This window comes from Barbus barbus, assembly GCF_936440315.1.
Source record: "Barbus barbus genome assembly, chromosome: 46".
Lineage (NCBI taxonomy): Eukaryota > Metazoa > Chordata > Actinopteri > Cypriniformes > Cyprinidae > Barbus > Barbus barbus.
In genome coordinates, this window is record NC_136724.1 from 21,365,787 (window position 1) to 21,382,116 (window position 16,330).

The 16,330-nt window shown below is 39.3% G+C and overlaps 1 protein-coding gene across 1 annotated transcript in view; it reads left to right on the plus strand.

Annotated features, from left to right (window-relative positions):
- obscnb (obscurin, cytoskeletal calmodulin and titin-interacting RhoGEF b) overlaps positions 1-16,330 on the plus strand; it is a 53,366-nt gene that overhangs the window by 31,453 nt on the left and 5,583 nt on the right. Inside the window, exons 51-75 of the mRNA XM_079409867.1 lie at positions 1,679-1,945; positions 2,416-2,691; positions 2,997-3,269; positions 3,360-3,650; positions 4,084-4,353; positions 4,886-6,142; positions 6,421-6,702; positions 7,123-7,204; positions 7,368-7,501; positions 7,817-8,014; positions 8,214-8,255; positions 8,407-8,505; positions 8,651-8,869; positions 9,003-9,030; positions 9,133-9,176; positions 9,325-9,426; positions 12,114-12,253; positions 12,564-12,764; positions 12,891-12,967; positions 13,058-13,228; positions 13,366-13,525; positions 15,102-15,218; positions 15,403-15,567; positions 15,684-15,842; positions 16,052-16,229. Coding sequence (XP_079265993.1) covers positions 1,679-1,945; positions 2,416-2,691; positions 2,997-3,269; positions 3,360-3,650; positions 4,084-4,353; positions 4,886-6,142; positions 6,421-6,702; positions 7,123-7,204; positions 7,368-7,501; positions 7,817-8,014; positions 8,214-8,255; positions 8,407-8,505; positions 8,651-8,869; positions 9,003-9,030; positions 9,133-9,176; positions 9,325-9,426; positions 12,114-12,253; positions 12,564-12,764; positions 12,891-12,967; positions 13,058-13,228; positions 13,366-13,525; positions 15,102-15,218; positions 15,403-15,567; positions 15,684-15,842; positions 16,052-16,229 — 5,232 coding nt within the window. The remainder of the gene's footprint in view (positions 1-1,678; positions 1,946-2,415; positions 2,692-2,996; positions 3,270-3,359; positions 3,651-4,083; positions 4,354-4,885; positions 6,143-6,420; positions 6,703-7,122; positions 7,205-7,367; positions 7,502-7,816; positions 8,015-8,213; positions 8,256-8,406; positions 8,506-8,650; positions 8,870-9,002; positions 9,031-9,132; positions 9,177-9,324; positions 9,427-12,113; positions 12,254-12,563; positions 12,765-12,890; positions 12,968-13,057; positions 13,229-13,365; positions 13,526-15,101; positions 15,219-15,402; positions 15,568-15,683; positions 15,843-16,051; positions 16,230-16,330) is intronic.

Below are 16,330 nucleotides of genomic sequence, written 5' to 3' on the forward strand. Positions count from 1 at the left end.
CATTCTTTCGTAAGGTTGGTCTGGACCACTCTTAGCTATACCTTAGCGCTGTTCACAGTTCACTCTGTTCAAAAAGCTTCTTCACATTTCAGTCGATACGATTGTAATTCTGTGGCAAGACAAAGTGCAGAACCACATAAATATTACAAATCTAAAGTTGTAATACACCCAGTGTTCAGTTAATTGAAGGATTTTTTTATGCAAAAACTAAAAATGTCATTATACTGATGGTTGTTAGTTTTTTTCTATTATAATGTACAAAGGCACATCGGCTGGCAAACCATTAGGAAGCACATAATTAGGAGTCTATTTAAAGGGAATGAATGCGATGGGGAGTTTGGTCAAACTATATGGCAGCGAGACAGCGAATAGTTGTCCTAAGTCAAACACGGCTGCGTCCGCGGAGCCAGTAAGTGTATGTGCACATAAAAGAAAACTTTAGTCCCCTGGCTTCCATGTCAGAAGATAAAATGCTACACAAATTTTGCCTGCCACGGGAGCAAATTCAGCAGCTTTTACATCTTGTTGGTCCAACTTTATCAAGACAAACTCGACGGAGCTACCCCCTAAGCCCCGAAATTCAGCTGCTGGTGTCTCTCCGTTTTTATGCTGTTGGGAGTTTTCTGGAGGTGGTTGGGGATGGATATGGGCTGAGTAAGACCTCGGTGTGGCGGTGTGTTCATTCAGTCACAAACATCCTGCTCCGTCACGCCACCGTTTATATATGTATGTCTTTAGCCAGGCACGAAGTGATGGAGGCACATCAAGGCTTCCATGCTATTGCGGGTGTCCCACAAGTAATTGGCCTTGTGGACGGGACACTTGTCCCCATCGCCACCCCATCAGCGCTCGACTAGGCCTTCATAATACACATGAACAAAATAATATAAATGACCCTTTCAAAAGCAAGCGAAGCCAAACAGCCAGTTAATGTAGCTGGTTAAAGGCAGAATAGCCTACTTTTGGCCGGGAGGTTGCGGGTTCGCACACTTGCAAAATTATACAAACATAGCATATATATATATATCCAAGGTTGCATTTAGTTTGCAATTTGGATTATTTTATAAATGCAGTGAGCCCCGATAAATGCAATTTCTACTATTTCTAAAGTGCTTCTTTATAATGAACATCGCTTTCTCAATACTTTACCCACTCTATAACGCTAGGAGCTCCTGTATATAGTGAACAATCGATTATCGAGCCATCGATATCGACCTATTCAGCACCACCGCCATGGACAGCAACTGCTAACGTCACACGTAAGAAGGTTTAACTTAAGTAACATCCTAAAGTATAGTTCAGGGAGCGCACCTAGGAAAGGTATACCCCAAGTTAAGGCATACCTTTAGAGTCTTCGTAGCGCGCTAAGAGACACTGTTATTGGGAAACGCAGCCCATGTCCTTGGTCAGTTTGGAGTAGAGAAGCAAAAGATGTTACACTTACCATGTACATTTCAATGTGAAAGAAAAAGAAACAGCTACAGCATTGACTTAGATGATGAGGTTGTAAAGGCTGTTGTTTTTAAACTGAATAAGTACCAGGCCTACAGTATATTTTAGTTTTAAACTACATTAAATACCACCCAAAACCTGAAAGAGGTTTGAGGTGAAGAACTCTACTTCAAAGTGCACTGGGGTCTTGTGAATATTACTTATCCCCACCACCAACCTTCTATAGATCCCAATGTGGAGGTGGTCAGTGCCATGGAGGACCAACATGTAGCAGAAAACCAGCCTGCAGAGTTCATCTGTCAGTACTCCCGGCCAGTCAAGGCCATATGGAAGCGAAACGGCATACCTGTGCAAGCAGACGGTCGCAGGGTGATAGTGGAACAGGACTGGACTGTTGCGCGGTTGTACATTAGCTGTGTAGAGCCCCAGGATGGGGGAATGTACTCCTGTGAGGCAGAAGGAACCTCTGTTGTGGCACATCTCAGGGTGCAAGGTGAGCACAACTGTTGGTGAAGAGAATCTGTGTGTCATCCATAACTCAAAGCTGGATCATCAAGATTCAGTATAAGGCTCGCAAAGACTTTGAGAAATATTAAGTTGTAAATTGCACAAGTAAGAGCTTACCACAAAGGGTTTTACTGGGATACAGGGATTTTCCCCCCTTTTTTAACTCAAAAAATTGCTGTTTTTAGCAACATCATTATCTGGCTGGCTATGCAGTAACCATCATGTGCTTTTATCACAGCTACCTTTGCTTCTTACGCTACTCTTTGCTGGATGCTATGTGCTAGTGAAATGTTGGAAGAAATTGTAATTGAGTGTGATTGTGCAGGATTCAGTAACTGTTTTAAGTTCAGAAGTTGTTTTTAATTCAAGGCCAGTCAAAGTCATTGTGTACTACAGGGACTTGATTTGGCGTGTATAAAGCCAGTGTTTTTTTCAGGCATTGTCTCTGTGTTGCAGCTAAACCAATTGACATTCTTCAAGAGCTGAGTAACATGGAGACCATTAATGGCGGGGAAGCACTTTTTGAATGCTCCTTGTCTCGTCCTGAAACCAAAGACTGCCGGTGGTTAATCGATGGCAAGCCTGTAAAGGAGTCTGCAAACGTGGAGATTGTTTCCTTTGAGAGTGGCAGACGCCATCTTCTGCTTTTAAAGGACTTGCATCCTTGTGAAAACACAAGGGTTACATTCCAAGCTGGAACTTCATCAACTACTGCTCTTCTGTCTGTCAAAGGTACATCAATTCTGTAGTATTAGCATTAAATTTAGATAGATGTAAGGTATTACATCAGAATATGTAATTTAGATTATGTAAGTTATTATATCATATTTTATTAAAGAAAACTGACTGCTCTAGTTTTATAGGTCATGACTATATTTTGAATAACAATGCAGTTCATTTTCTACCTTATATATGGTATAGCTTTATTTATTTACTATTGTGCTCTTGTTTCATGCTCCAGTTTTATAATATATTAAATATGTGGCTAAATGCATAAATGTAAATGTATTGAAATGTTATGGATTTGTTCTGTACAGCTTGGCAACTGGAGGTGGTCAAGCCTTTGGAAGATAAGACCGCCATTGCAGGAGAACAAGTTGAGTTCACTTGTGTTTTGAATGAAGCTGTGCCTGAGAGTGAAGTGACTTGGTATGCAAATGGTGTTGAGCTAAAATGTAATGACCAATGGGCCATGAGAGCCAGTGGCTCTTCCTACAGCCTAATTTTAAAGAAAGCCCAGGCTCAGCCCACACAGGAAATCACATTTGCAGCCCGGGATGCCTTATCAATGGCCAAACTTATCACAATATGTAAGGGTCCTTATTTGTGCCTCATTCATTATAATTTCTGCTATTATGCTTATTATCTAGCTTTTTTTCATTTTATCTGGTTATTTACAGCTGTGCCTGATCCCCCTGAAGACCCAGAGCTGGTTAGTAAAGGTCCAATGTTCGTCACCTTGTCTTGGTTCACGCCCCTCAGTGATGGAGGAAGCCCAATTATTGGTTACCGCGTGGAAATGCGTCTAGTGGACAGTGTCCTCTGGCTGCCCTGCCATACAGAACCAGTATGCAACACTGAATTTCTGGTTGAAAACCTCATACCGGGGGCAGGTTATAGGTTCAGAGTGGCAGCCATCAACCATGCCGGTATTGGAGAGCCTGTCCAGCTGCCTCAAACTGTGACACTTGGTAAGTGGATACTTTGTTGAAATAACCAACTTGTTGAAAGCAACCTTATAGAGTACATTGTGAGTACATTGTTTTTTTTATCTAACCAAACTGCCTCCATGAGACCATATAGAAGGCTTGCTATTCTGCTCTAGTTTAGGGTTCCTCACTCCTGGTCCTAGAGAGCTACTTTCTTGCAGAGTTTAGTTTCAACTGTGCTCCAACACACCTGGCTATAGCTTTAAAGTAAACCCAAAAACCTTAATTACAGCTGGAACTAAACTCAGAAGGAAAGTGACTCTCTAGGACCAGGAGTGAAGAACTCTACCCTAGATGCTACAGTAGTAGTAGAACACTAAAAACGATGCTCTAAACAAATGTATTTTGTATTTGTTCTTGTTGAATTCTTGCTACATTTCTTCAACTCTTCTTTGAATGGACCTTGGATCTTCAGATGCACCAGTGACCATGGCCAAAATGTTAAGCAGCTCTAAGATCCAGAAAGGGAAGATGGTTCGTTTGGAGTGTGAACTTTCTACAGAGAGCAAATCAGTCACATGGCTAAAGGACAACAGAGAGATAGAGTTTGGGGTCAAGTACCAAATGGTAACAGAAGGAAAGAGCCATGTTTTGCTCATAAAGGATTTCCAGTCTACAGATCAGGGTGTCTATTCTTGTGTAGCCTCAGAAGAGGCAAAGACTTCAATCAACCTCAACCTCGAAGGTACTTTACGTTGCTTAACCTCACATCTAACTTACTACTGTTATTTTTTGTCAACCTCATATGTGCAAATAATCATTTGTGTATGTCTTGGTCATAGTGTTTGGAACTTTGCTAATTCATGATTTTCTTCATTACGAGATTACAGTCTCCAAATATCTTTTTCCTGTCTCTTTCCAACTTCTTCAGGTTACTGTCATATGCATGTCCATAAGACTGCAATGTCAAAATAGTGTTTTCTGCAACAAGTACTAGATATTTGTAAATGTTACTACAACCGTTACATTACATTTCAGTGTCTTTTCTTTTGATGTTTTCTTTTGATGTTTCTTTTTCAAGTTTTTTTTACTTCTCTTTATTGTTTCAATGATAAACTTAATTCAAATGTTTGTATTTACCTGAGTTTAATTGCAGTCAAATTGCTGTTGCAAAGATAGATTGTTGATATATTTAAAAATATTAAAAAAAAATTCCAACATAAAAATGTTATCAAATGCACGAGTAAGACTGATTTATGATGGCTCCCTGATTACAGGAGATGACACAACACTTTCTCAGGATGCGGGCAGCCAGCCCAAACTGCCTCCTGAGGCTGCTTCTGAGGGAGATTTACATGCTCTATGGGATGCAGTGGCCAAGAAGAGGAGAATGAGTCGGGAACCCACATTAGATTCAATTTCAGAGTTGCCAGAAGAAGATGGAAAAGAAAAAGCCCAGAGCAAAGAAGGAAAAGTACCTGAAAAGGAAGTGAGACCTGTTGAATCAACTCCCAAGATCACAGGGGAGCCTAATCTCTATACAAGTTCTGATGAGGAATCTCTCAGTGGGACAACAAGTTTGGTGTCTTACCTAAAGAAAACCAGCAAGTCCTCCATGACTGTGGAAAGTCACACTGAGACTATTGCCTCCCAGAAACTGTATGAGCACTTCCAGATGACAGAGCAATCTGTTACAAAGACATCTGTGGAGCCCCTCATGGAAGCTCAGAAAGGGGATGAGTTGCAAGAGGCTGCTGTCAAGATTCAGGCAGCCTTCAAAGGTTATAAAGCCAGGAAGGACATGCGACCAGTCTTCAAAGAAGTATTTAAGGATCAGACTAAGGAGCCCAGTGGGACAATTCATCTCGAGTGCATTGTGGAGGGTAAGCCGGATACAGTTCGCTGGCTGAAAGATGGTGAACCCTTAACAGATGGCAAGCACCACCATATTGACATCTATAATGATGGCACCTGCTCTCTAGTAGTGACAGCTGCCACAACCAAAGACACAGGTGTATATACTTGTGAAGTAACCAATAAGTTTGGTGTTTCCACCCATAGTGGCAAAGTCACTGTAGGGTCCCTGCGGGAATGTTCTGGGCGACGCCCACTCACTCTGGGCTACAGTGCTGATAGCGAAGCTGAGAGCTCCTCAGGGAGTGAGATGGATGAGACTTTACGGCAAGCAAGTAAACGATTACGACGACTTCTTCGTACTCGCCTCCCTCCAGATGTGGAAGAGGAACCCTTTGTTAGTGCAGATGAAGGCGATTTACCGCCACCGGACTTACAGTCTTACCGGGAAGACGATGAGTATATCTACATCCGTTTTGATAATCGTGCAGAAGCTCAAGTAGCTTCCCAGCGCTTCCAGGAAATGTTTACTTATCAAGGAGTGCCAATCGAAACGGCCATCATAGCAGTGGCAGGTGCTAAGGTTGAGCTGCGTATCACAAAGATGGGTCTCTCCCAAGATGGCTCCCAAACCCCAACTCAAGACCGACCGATGCCTGCTTTCATGACAGGAGCCCCTGGTATGACGCTTCTTCCATGTGGTTCTACTATAAATATTTTTGCTGCTGTTGTTTGGTTCTTCGTTGCATGATTCAGTGCTGGATTTTGTTTGTCATTATAGGGCAGCACTTTTGAAATGTACAAAAAATGTTGCGACTTGCTTGTTTTGGATCTTAAAGTGATGGCTTGTCATGTTTTCGCCTGGTTCAGCATTTCTCCTCAAAAAAATTGCTATGTTCTGTTCTTTTCGGTTTTGTTTGTTCTTCCCTGTTCTCTTAATCGCCTACCAACCTCCCAGCGGCCCCCGTCTTCCTGACGGAGCTCCGTAGCCAAGATGTTCCTGATGGGTTTCCAGTCAGTTTTGACTGTGTAATTGTTGGCAACCCCTCTCCCACTGTGAGATGGTTCAAGGATGGAAAGATGTTGGAGGAAAACGACCACTACATGATCAATGAAGACCAGGAAGGCCATCACCAGCTGATCATCACAGCTGTGCTGCCCACAGACATGGGCGTGTACCGATGCATGGCTGAAAATGACAGTGGCATCGCCTCCAGCAAGGCTGAGCTGAGGGTGGACAGTGAGTACACTGTTAAAAGAAAGTGTTAATCAAAACCCAAAACTCACAAATGTAGACAAAAAAGCAAAATGGTGTTCCAGATTGAAACGATTTAACAAAGATGGCACTTTCTTTTACCGGTACATCTGTGAAGTGTAAGAATGTGCCTGCATGTGTTTTATCATTGATGTTGTTTGTCTCTAGAAGGCCTAAAAATGCACCTACATTCTCAACATACTTAAGATGAATGCTCTTGATGCATTTTGATATTCAGAACTAATTACAGATCCTTTCATCGGTTTTCTTCATTTTTGTTGATTTGTTGTTTGAATATTGAGTGTTAGTAAAGGATGACAATTTTCATTTTTGGATATTTATTTTATACTATTCTTAAAGACTCATTTTGTTTGATTATTGATTCAGTCTTGTGTATTTTTAAAGTGTCTTGCAGCTCAGACTATGACACAGCAGCCGATGCCACAGAGACATCTTCCTATGTCAGTGCTAAAGGTTATGTGTCTAGGTAAGATTCAATCATTTCATTTAAAGTGATTTTTATGAAGTTTTTATGTCAGTACTACAAGGATAAAATAGATTTTGCTCAGATCCGGCCAAAATAAACCTCTGATTTAAATATCATGCTAGTTGTAAATTGGCTTCTGCTTGTGTTTGGATTGCACTTTTAGCTCAGAGCACAGGGACACAGAGGCTTTTGAGTCGGTGGCAGAGGACGAGCAGCTTCCTCAAGTTGTGGATGAGTTACATGATTTATTCCTCAGTCCCGGAGCACCCATTGCCAAAATGAGTGTCAGGGTCAAAGGTCAGCTATGTTTTTTTCCATGAATGCAAATTCTGTTTAATTTCAGATTCTATTTCATCTGTATTCAGATTAATTATGCACTATTTATTCCAAGTGTTTCCTTTTTTGCATCTGCACCTGTTGTGTCTATTCAACTCTAGTTGCTCTAACCATAATGGCATTAATGTCCTTAATCCTTCTTTGTATATACTTGTTTATATTCCTAATAAACATGCACATTGTTTTGCATCTAAGTCTACTGTAATTTTCAGAGGTTGAATTTGCAGATGTAAAATGGGTGGCAAACATAATTTCATGTTCAACGCCTTTCTGCAGGATTTCCCACACCAAGGGTTTACTGGTTTAAGGATGGCACCCCACTCCAAGCCTCCAGCAGAATTGTATTGTCGACCGAGCGAGATCAGCACAGTCTTGAGATTTTGGATGTTAGGCGCGAGGACACCGGAGAATACTCAGCATATATTAGCAATATAGCTGGCTCTGCCTACTCTTCAGCACGACTGAATGTACTGGGTAAGTGTTCCTTTGATACTTTAACTCTTTTTATCGCTTTGTCGCTTGCATGGGGTCTTTGTAAGACTGTGACAGGAAATGGAAGCGTGTTGAAATTATAAAATTATTCATCATAATTACAGTAAAATTGTTCTCCAAATGAAATGTGCTAAATAAATTTTATAATAAATTTGTTTCTTTGTTTACTTTCACTAATCAGCTCCTGGAGAGCGTCCCGCACCTGAACAGGGACGAATGAGAGGTAAGCATCTATCTTGCATACAGCACGAGTGATTATCAATCATTGTTCCACATGATGTAAGATGCAAATGCGTTTTGAAATTTAAAGTATTGATATGAAAGATTATGCATGCATGCAATTTGCTACGCCACTTATGTTTTTCCACAAATAGATTCAAAGGTGCCACTTGTGCCACCACGCTTCCTGGAGAGGTTTAGCAACAAGAAGGTGAAACGGGGAGCAAGTATAACGCTGTCAGTCAAAGTGGAAGGTATGGTGTGTTACCACAATAAATTAAATACCAAGAAAATTACTTTAGATGCAATTTTGAGAAACAGACAAAAGCATTAAGCATAACGTTCAGTTGCACATTACAAAAGGTGAAATATGTAAAACTAGGTTACTGTCTTCCAAAGGCTCCCCTACCCCATCTGTAAACTGGTTAAAGGAAGTGTCAGATAAGGATGTTCTGTGGATCAAGGCAGACACACCAGGTTACAAGGTGGCCAGCTCTGGCCGTCAACATAGTCTCATCCTCATGGAAGTTGAAAAAAAACATAGCGGCATGTACACATGCATCGCCACCAACCGTGCTGGACAGTCAGTCAACACAGCCCGACTGGATGTGGAGACAGGTCAGGATCTCACGGTTCAGTTGTTGACCGTAGTGGTGTCAGAATGACTTTTAAATATTATTTTACTATACCAAGATTTTGGCTGGTACTGTGTGTGTAGTCTTTTCATCACGCTTACTTTTCTGTCCAACAGCACCAGAACAAAAGAAAGTGGGGCCAGAGTAAGTTTAAATATAAAAGCGTACAGCTGTCAATTTAGATACTTTTATTCATCTAAACATTTTAAAGTTTTAGAGATTTAGAGTTTTTTTTCTTTTCTCCAGGGTTCTAGGAATTACTATCAGCCCACCGGAGGAAGAGGGCAGGGGTGAATATTTGATATTATTTTTATTTTTTTAACTACTTTTGTTTACTATCAGTGCTATCAATCAGATTATAGCAGAGTGCGTGACTGCCATCATGTATTTGTCAAATAATCTGCAACAATACAAATGATTACTGTGATCACATCTCAGGAGAGATCAAACTGCCTTCCTTGGGTCAAGTGGGTACTGAGGAGTTCTTACAAAAACTCACAACCCAAATCACAGAAATGGTATCTGCCAGGATTACTCAAGGTAAGAGAAAACTTTTTTTTTTATAATATTGAGCAAAATATTTTTGTAATCTGCACTGCCAGACTGAATTACACTATGTATAAATATATGTACTGTTTATACTGTACTAACTTTTATTAAATTAGCCTTCTTGATTTGTCAATTTTATTGTATATCATTTTTCATATTTATTTTGCTAGTCTAGTCTTTTTCTACAGATGCATCCTAATATTCACTCAAAACAGTGTGGACTGTTTTTGAATGAGTTTATTGTGTGCTCAGATGTTTGAATTTATGTCACAGGATGTACTGAGTACTGAAATGGAGTACACCTGTTGCAAATTCGTGGTTTTAAATAATTAATTACACTTTTTTATGAACACATTCACATGTAGATTCCTTAACTTCCCTTCTGTTTTATATTTAAAAAATAAAAAATAATAAAAAAATACGTATCTCTGGATCCCTCAATTCCTACACAGCTCACTGACTCCATTCTTTTGTCTATCCATCAAACTATCCATCCCTCCTTTCATCCCTCTATTCACTCACATTCTCATTGAAGCATTGATTTGTTCAGACAGCTTACAGAACCATCAAGTGCTCCAGTGGATGAGATCTTGGCCCAAAGTAACCAGTATGTATCCGCAGAACCTCCAGTGTAATACACCAGAACCTTGACTTTTTCTCCACAAGGCTATGCTGTTGTTAATCACTTTGCTTGTCCTTTTCTTTGGCTCTCAACGTTTCTTAAAAAGGAATAAATTTAAGCTCTTTTAATAATATTAAAAATGCTTCAAGTATTGCCTAGTGGTAATAAAGTCATGGTTCTTGATTCAACCCCGATTCAACCTGATTCATGGTTGAATCTGGGCCATTTGTCACAATTAAAAATAAACTGGACATTCTGAAATTCAGTGGATGCAGACCGTCTCATTTTTACACTTTCAAGGTGTCTCTGTTTCAGTATATGAAAATGGATGAACGCATGAGCAGTAGGCCTACATTAGTGTTTGTGTGGGCACAATTTTATTTTTACACAAGCATGATACAGTGCATGTTAAATCACAGGAGAAATATAGAAAGTACAGTATTATGTATTATATTCTGAGTCATAGATGATTAAAAAGTAACTGATAGTGGACCTTACAAGTGGTGAGCTCAAATCATTGTCATATATGTGACGCTGCACCACAAAACCAGTCTTTATACAAATTTATACATCATCTGAATGCTGAATAAGCTTTCCACTGATGTATGGTTTGTTAAGATAGGACAATATTTGGCCGAGATACAACTATTTGAAAATATTGAGAAAATCGCCTTTAAAGTTGTCCAAATGAAGTTCTTAGCAATGCATATTACTAATCAAAAATGAAGTTTTGAGATATTTACGGTAAGAAATTTACAAAATATCTTCATGGAACATGATCTTTACTTAATATCCTAATGATTTTTGGCATAAAAGAAAAATTGATCATTTTGACCCATACAATGTATTTTTGGCTATTGCTACAAATATACCCCAGCGACTTAAGACTGGTTTTGTGCTCCAGGGTCACATATATGCATTTTTTGTAATTTATCTTGCATCATTTCTCTGCTTCTACAAAAGCAATGGAAAAAGTTTGTCTGGTGAATATTCTCTAAAATATGCTCAATGGATGAATGAATGACTGAGTGAACTTACTTTGTAAAATAACACAATTCTATTACCTCTTATTTAGAAACGGTATTTTAAATACAGTGGATCCCAAACATTTCAAACCATCACTCTTTATATCTTATTCAAATTATTATTATCATGGACCCCCACCACCCTGTCTCGCCTAAATATGGTAATAGCTTGAAACACAATCACATTTTATCGGTAATAAACCAATTTACACTTATTGGAAGCGAAGATACTTGCACATTTGAATTGTAGGCTAAATACAAACGATTATTGCAGCTTACTTTCTCTTTAGTTTAGGTCCTCGAAACTGGGACAGTTTTCCTCATAAATCATTCTCACCATCCATATCGGAGAGATAATTTCCAAATTCATATTTGCACCATTTTGTATCTTTTCGGGCTGATGTGGAGTTTACCATAGCCTTAATAACGTCTGTTCAGTCAACTCGTGGTATTTTTAAAAACAGCAGTGTAATATTAAACTGTCTACTTTAGTAACACTGACGACTCACATCAGCTAGCAATATATACATTTATGAAGAAATAAACTCTTAAAATAGTTTTTGATTATTATTTTAAGACCCTGTATCCGCGTGCTGCAGTTTGGGAACAACTGTTGTAAAGATATTTCATGTCTAAATTACCACACATACACCATTGTTAAGGATGTTAATATTAGGCCTACATCAAGTTTATATGCTGAAGACCATTTAAACCAAATTGTGAAGTACATATGTTAAAGATGTAGCATATATACATATATATGTTTTTCTTTTTGACTTTGAAATGTTTGCTATTTATTATTATTATTGTTATTATCATTCAAATTTCATGTCCAGATTTATATTTTCGAGTTACATTCTGAATATGCATCTGCTGATTTTTTAATTGAATATTGTAATCTGAGCAAACATATTGAAGTCCTATGCAAATGTGATGGTGTCAGACATGATACTTAAATATTGTTGTGGCCATAATTAATTGACACAATACCTCTTTCTTCCTGTATCCTTTTGGTCCCTGTCTGCCTCAAGCTTCATTACGTGTCCCAGGAGCTGAGAGCGATGATGAAACAAAAACACCGTCCCCATCTCCATATCACGGCCGATCACGCCCTCCATCTCTGATCGCAGACTCATCATCTGAGTCTGATGAAGGAGATGCCAGGGGAGAGGTATTAAAAATAACACATTCTCAGGGTCATCAACAAATACATTTTAATATTATAACTAATGTATTGTGTCAAACCTGTTGCTATTCTGTTCACATAAGAATTTTCAGACAATTTTTGAATACATGCATTTACCATTTATTGAAAAAGGGGGAATAAAAATGGACGTGTCATGTTCGATTAGTATCATAATTCTGTAGTTCATATTATTTTTTATGTGAGTTAAGCATCTGGTTAATCTTCAGTTTACAGAAGGATATTTAAAAGCAGTCACATTTTCCAAATGCTCTGTTATATCAATGATTCTGTGCAGATGTTTGATATCTATGTGGTGACTGCCGACTACAACCCAATGGGAGTCAGCAAAGATGCCATCGCTCTGAAAGAGGGCCAGTATGTGGAGGTTCTGGATTCTGCCCACCCACTTAAATGGCTGGTCCGCACCAAGCCCACCAAATCCAATCCATCTCGCCAGGGATGGGTCTCACCTGCGTATCTCGACAAAAGACTGAAGGTCAGTTTAGGATCATTCAAAATGGATAACTGGTCACGTAGTGGTGAAATATTGATTTTAAAAAATGTGTGCGTTTGCTTGTGCATCTTATAATTTCTTACTGATGATGGAATGGTTGTGTTGTAGCTGTCTGCAGAGGTTGCAGACCTCCCAGAGACCAACAGAGAAGAAGTCACAGAGACAGAGTACAAGAAGAAACTCTGGTAAATTAGGAATTTTATGTCCAAAGTGCAAAATGTGCATTTTAATTTGTACTACTTTAGTAATTCTACCTCGGTTTCACTTGTATCTAGTCAACTCGTCCAGGAGCTGATCAGCACAGAAACAGAGTTTCTGAAGGAGATTGAGTTCTTCACATCACACCATCTGAAGCGTGTGGATGAAGAGAGCACACCACCTGAAATCGCCAGCCAGAAGGAAACCATCTTCCGTAATATCAATGATTTGAAATCCTTCCATAACAGGTACAGAGTTCAGACAATCAAATTATGGTTAATTTTTTATTTTTAAGGAGTATAAGCATTGTTTTCCTTTATATGCTAGTCTTGACATATGGAATTTGACAACAGGGAAATACATAATGAAGTTGACTGTTTTCCAGTACTTTGCTGCCTGGTCTGCGTGACTGTGACACGGATGATGACATTGCCATGCATTTCCTGAGAAACTCTGATGGGTTTGAGAAATATTTGCAGTACCTCATTGGACAATTGCAAGCTGAGTCTGTCATCAGTGAGAAAGAAGTGCACCAATATTTCAAGGTGGGTTTACAAAATATTGACCGTATAGTTATGGATTTCTGGGGGCATAAAAATTACATTAGAAAAAACGACATTTAATCTTTTTTATCTTTAAAATCTAGTCAAAGGATTAATCTCGATTAATGGCTTCAGTGGCGGCTCGTGGGTTTTAACATAGGGGAGGCACAATTGGTCTGGGGATCCCTGCCGATTAATATTTGCTTAACCACTTTAAAATGGCTTTTTGGTTGCTTTTAGTCAGAAAACGTAAAGAAAAGGACTCCGACAGCAAGATAATATAATTTACCTGGCCTATCACTTGAAGCAACATCCATCCCTTCTTAAAAGTCTGTTGTGCCATTTAAATAAGCCGACTCCTGTAGTCTATATCCAGTGTAGGCGTGTTACCCTTTATTTTTCATTTGTATATACAGTGCTTGAATGATAGCTTGGTTAATCTGTTGGCAATCAAATATTCAATATCGCTACTCATCATAAGTAACTTACTTCGTACATTATCAGCGCAGCGGGAGACGTTCAAACTAATATCACGTTATTTACGTCTTTATAATGATTGGTTGATATACCAGAAGGGAGGCTAGCATCCCTTGCGAGGTTTCTTTTCTCAACAATCCTCAGCGCTGAAAGTGAACGCTCGATGCTGATTGGCTAATTTTTTTTTTTTTTTTACCAACGGAGGCACGAGAGCTCAGCACTCCCCTGGCCTCCGAGATGGTCCTCACTGCAGAACACAAGATCCAGGGGGTGTGGATGATTCTAGATCCAACTCCTCCCACCTTACATATACCTAAAGCTACCCATCTCCACCCCCTGGTCCCTAAACCCGTCCATCCCCACCCCTAAACCTACCAGTCTCCACCCCCTGGTCCCTAAACCCATCCATCCCCACCCCTAAACCTACCAGTCTCCACCCCCTGGATGTGGATCCAACCCCGCCTCCTGGATTTTTGTTCTGCAGTGAGGGGCTACTGTTTCCTCCCCCTCCCCTGCTTCACTTAGCGGTTGTAATTACATCAGCAGATTCGGCACATTCGCGTTTCGCGACAGAAAAGCGGCACTTTCCAAATTCAGCAGCATGTTATGATATTACAGCTATGAAATTACGAACAAAAAAATACACATTTTGAGACATGAACTGAAACATTAAATCGTCCTCCTCCCATTTTCACCTTAAAATTTTAGCCTCCCCTGACGAGCCGCCACTGAATTGCATCCAAAATAAAATATTTTGTTTACATAATATATATGTGTGTGTGTACTGTGTATATTTATTATGTAGCTATATATAAATACACACACATGCATGTATATATTTAAGAATTTTATGTTTTTACATTTAAAATATTTGTATATAATATCAATTGTATGAATATAAATATATACATGGAAATATTAAAAAAATATATACTGTGTGTATTTATATTAAAATAATAATAAATATACACCGTATAAACACATTATGTAAACAAAAACTTTTCTTTTGGATGCGATTAATCGTTTGACAGAACTATTTTAAACTGAAATAATTTGTTACTCAGACACAGAACATAACATGTTTCATGTATGTTTTCATTAGGATTATACAGTCTCGGAGTTGGCAAATGTTGACCCCTCAGAGGGTCCAGTGCTAAGCATCAACGCTTACCTTCAGAGACCACCGGAGAGAATTCAGAAGTACAGAGCTTTACTGAAGGTAATAAATAATTAAATACCACAATACAAATGTTCACAGGCTAGGTGTAGGCAATCTCCACTTTAAAATAAATATTTATATAAATATGTGCTTAGAAATTCTGTTAAGTATTATGTGATACAACCCTTCATTAACTTTTGAAAGTGACCAACACATTTCCAAATTTCACATGATTTCACTCTAGGAATTGATCCGGAACAAGGCGAGGAACGGCCAAAACTGCTGTTTGTTGGAGCAGGCGTATGCCATGGTGTCGTCCCTCTCCCAGCGCTCAGAAAACACACACCATGTATCTCTCATAGAGAACTACCCCGCCAATCTGGAGGCGCTGGGAGAACCTATAAGACAGGTACAGTCCCTAACTCAAATATCACCATTTAAGGTCTTACCTGTTTCACCTATTTGTAGTCAATTTAAAAACTTTTCAAATTACGGTGTAAAATGAAGTTCTGGGTTTTTCTACAGGGCCCCTTCACTGTTTGGGAAGGAGCTCCTGGAATTCGAACACCTTCCAGAGGTCACCGCCGCCACGTTTTCCTCTTCAAAAACCATGTGGTCATCTGCAAACAGAAGAGAGACACGAACACAGACACCCAAGCATATGTGTTCAAGAATATGATGAAGGTTGGAGCTTTGCAAAAGCTTTTAAATGGCTGAAATTAAGTGATGCACATACTGTATTTAACACAAAATTTAGTAAGGTCATGCTGATAATTCAAAATGCTGTCTTCACAGGGATTTCTTAATTACTGGTTTGCCACATAGCATCACTTATATGATAATATTGTTTATAAAAATCTAATGCATTGTAAAATAATTTGTTTTTTCTTTAGCTTACAAACATTGATGTGAACGAGACAGTGGAGGGTGATGAAAGAGCGTTTGAGATCTGGCATGAGCGCGAGGACTCCGTGAGAAAATACACGTTGCAGGCACGGACTGTTATCATCAAGAACTCATGGCTCCGCGACCTCCGTGACCTTCAGCAGCGCTACAGCATGCCAGCATGGTGTAAGTCTGCAGCATTAGCATGATATAGTATCAGCCTGGTTCCCTTGACAAAACCCAAAAGGATTTTTACATTGGCTAACTGGATTATTGCAGAAAATAAG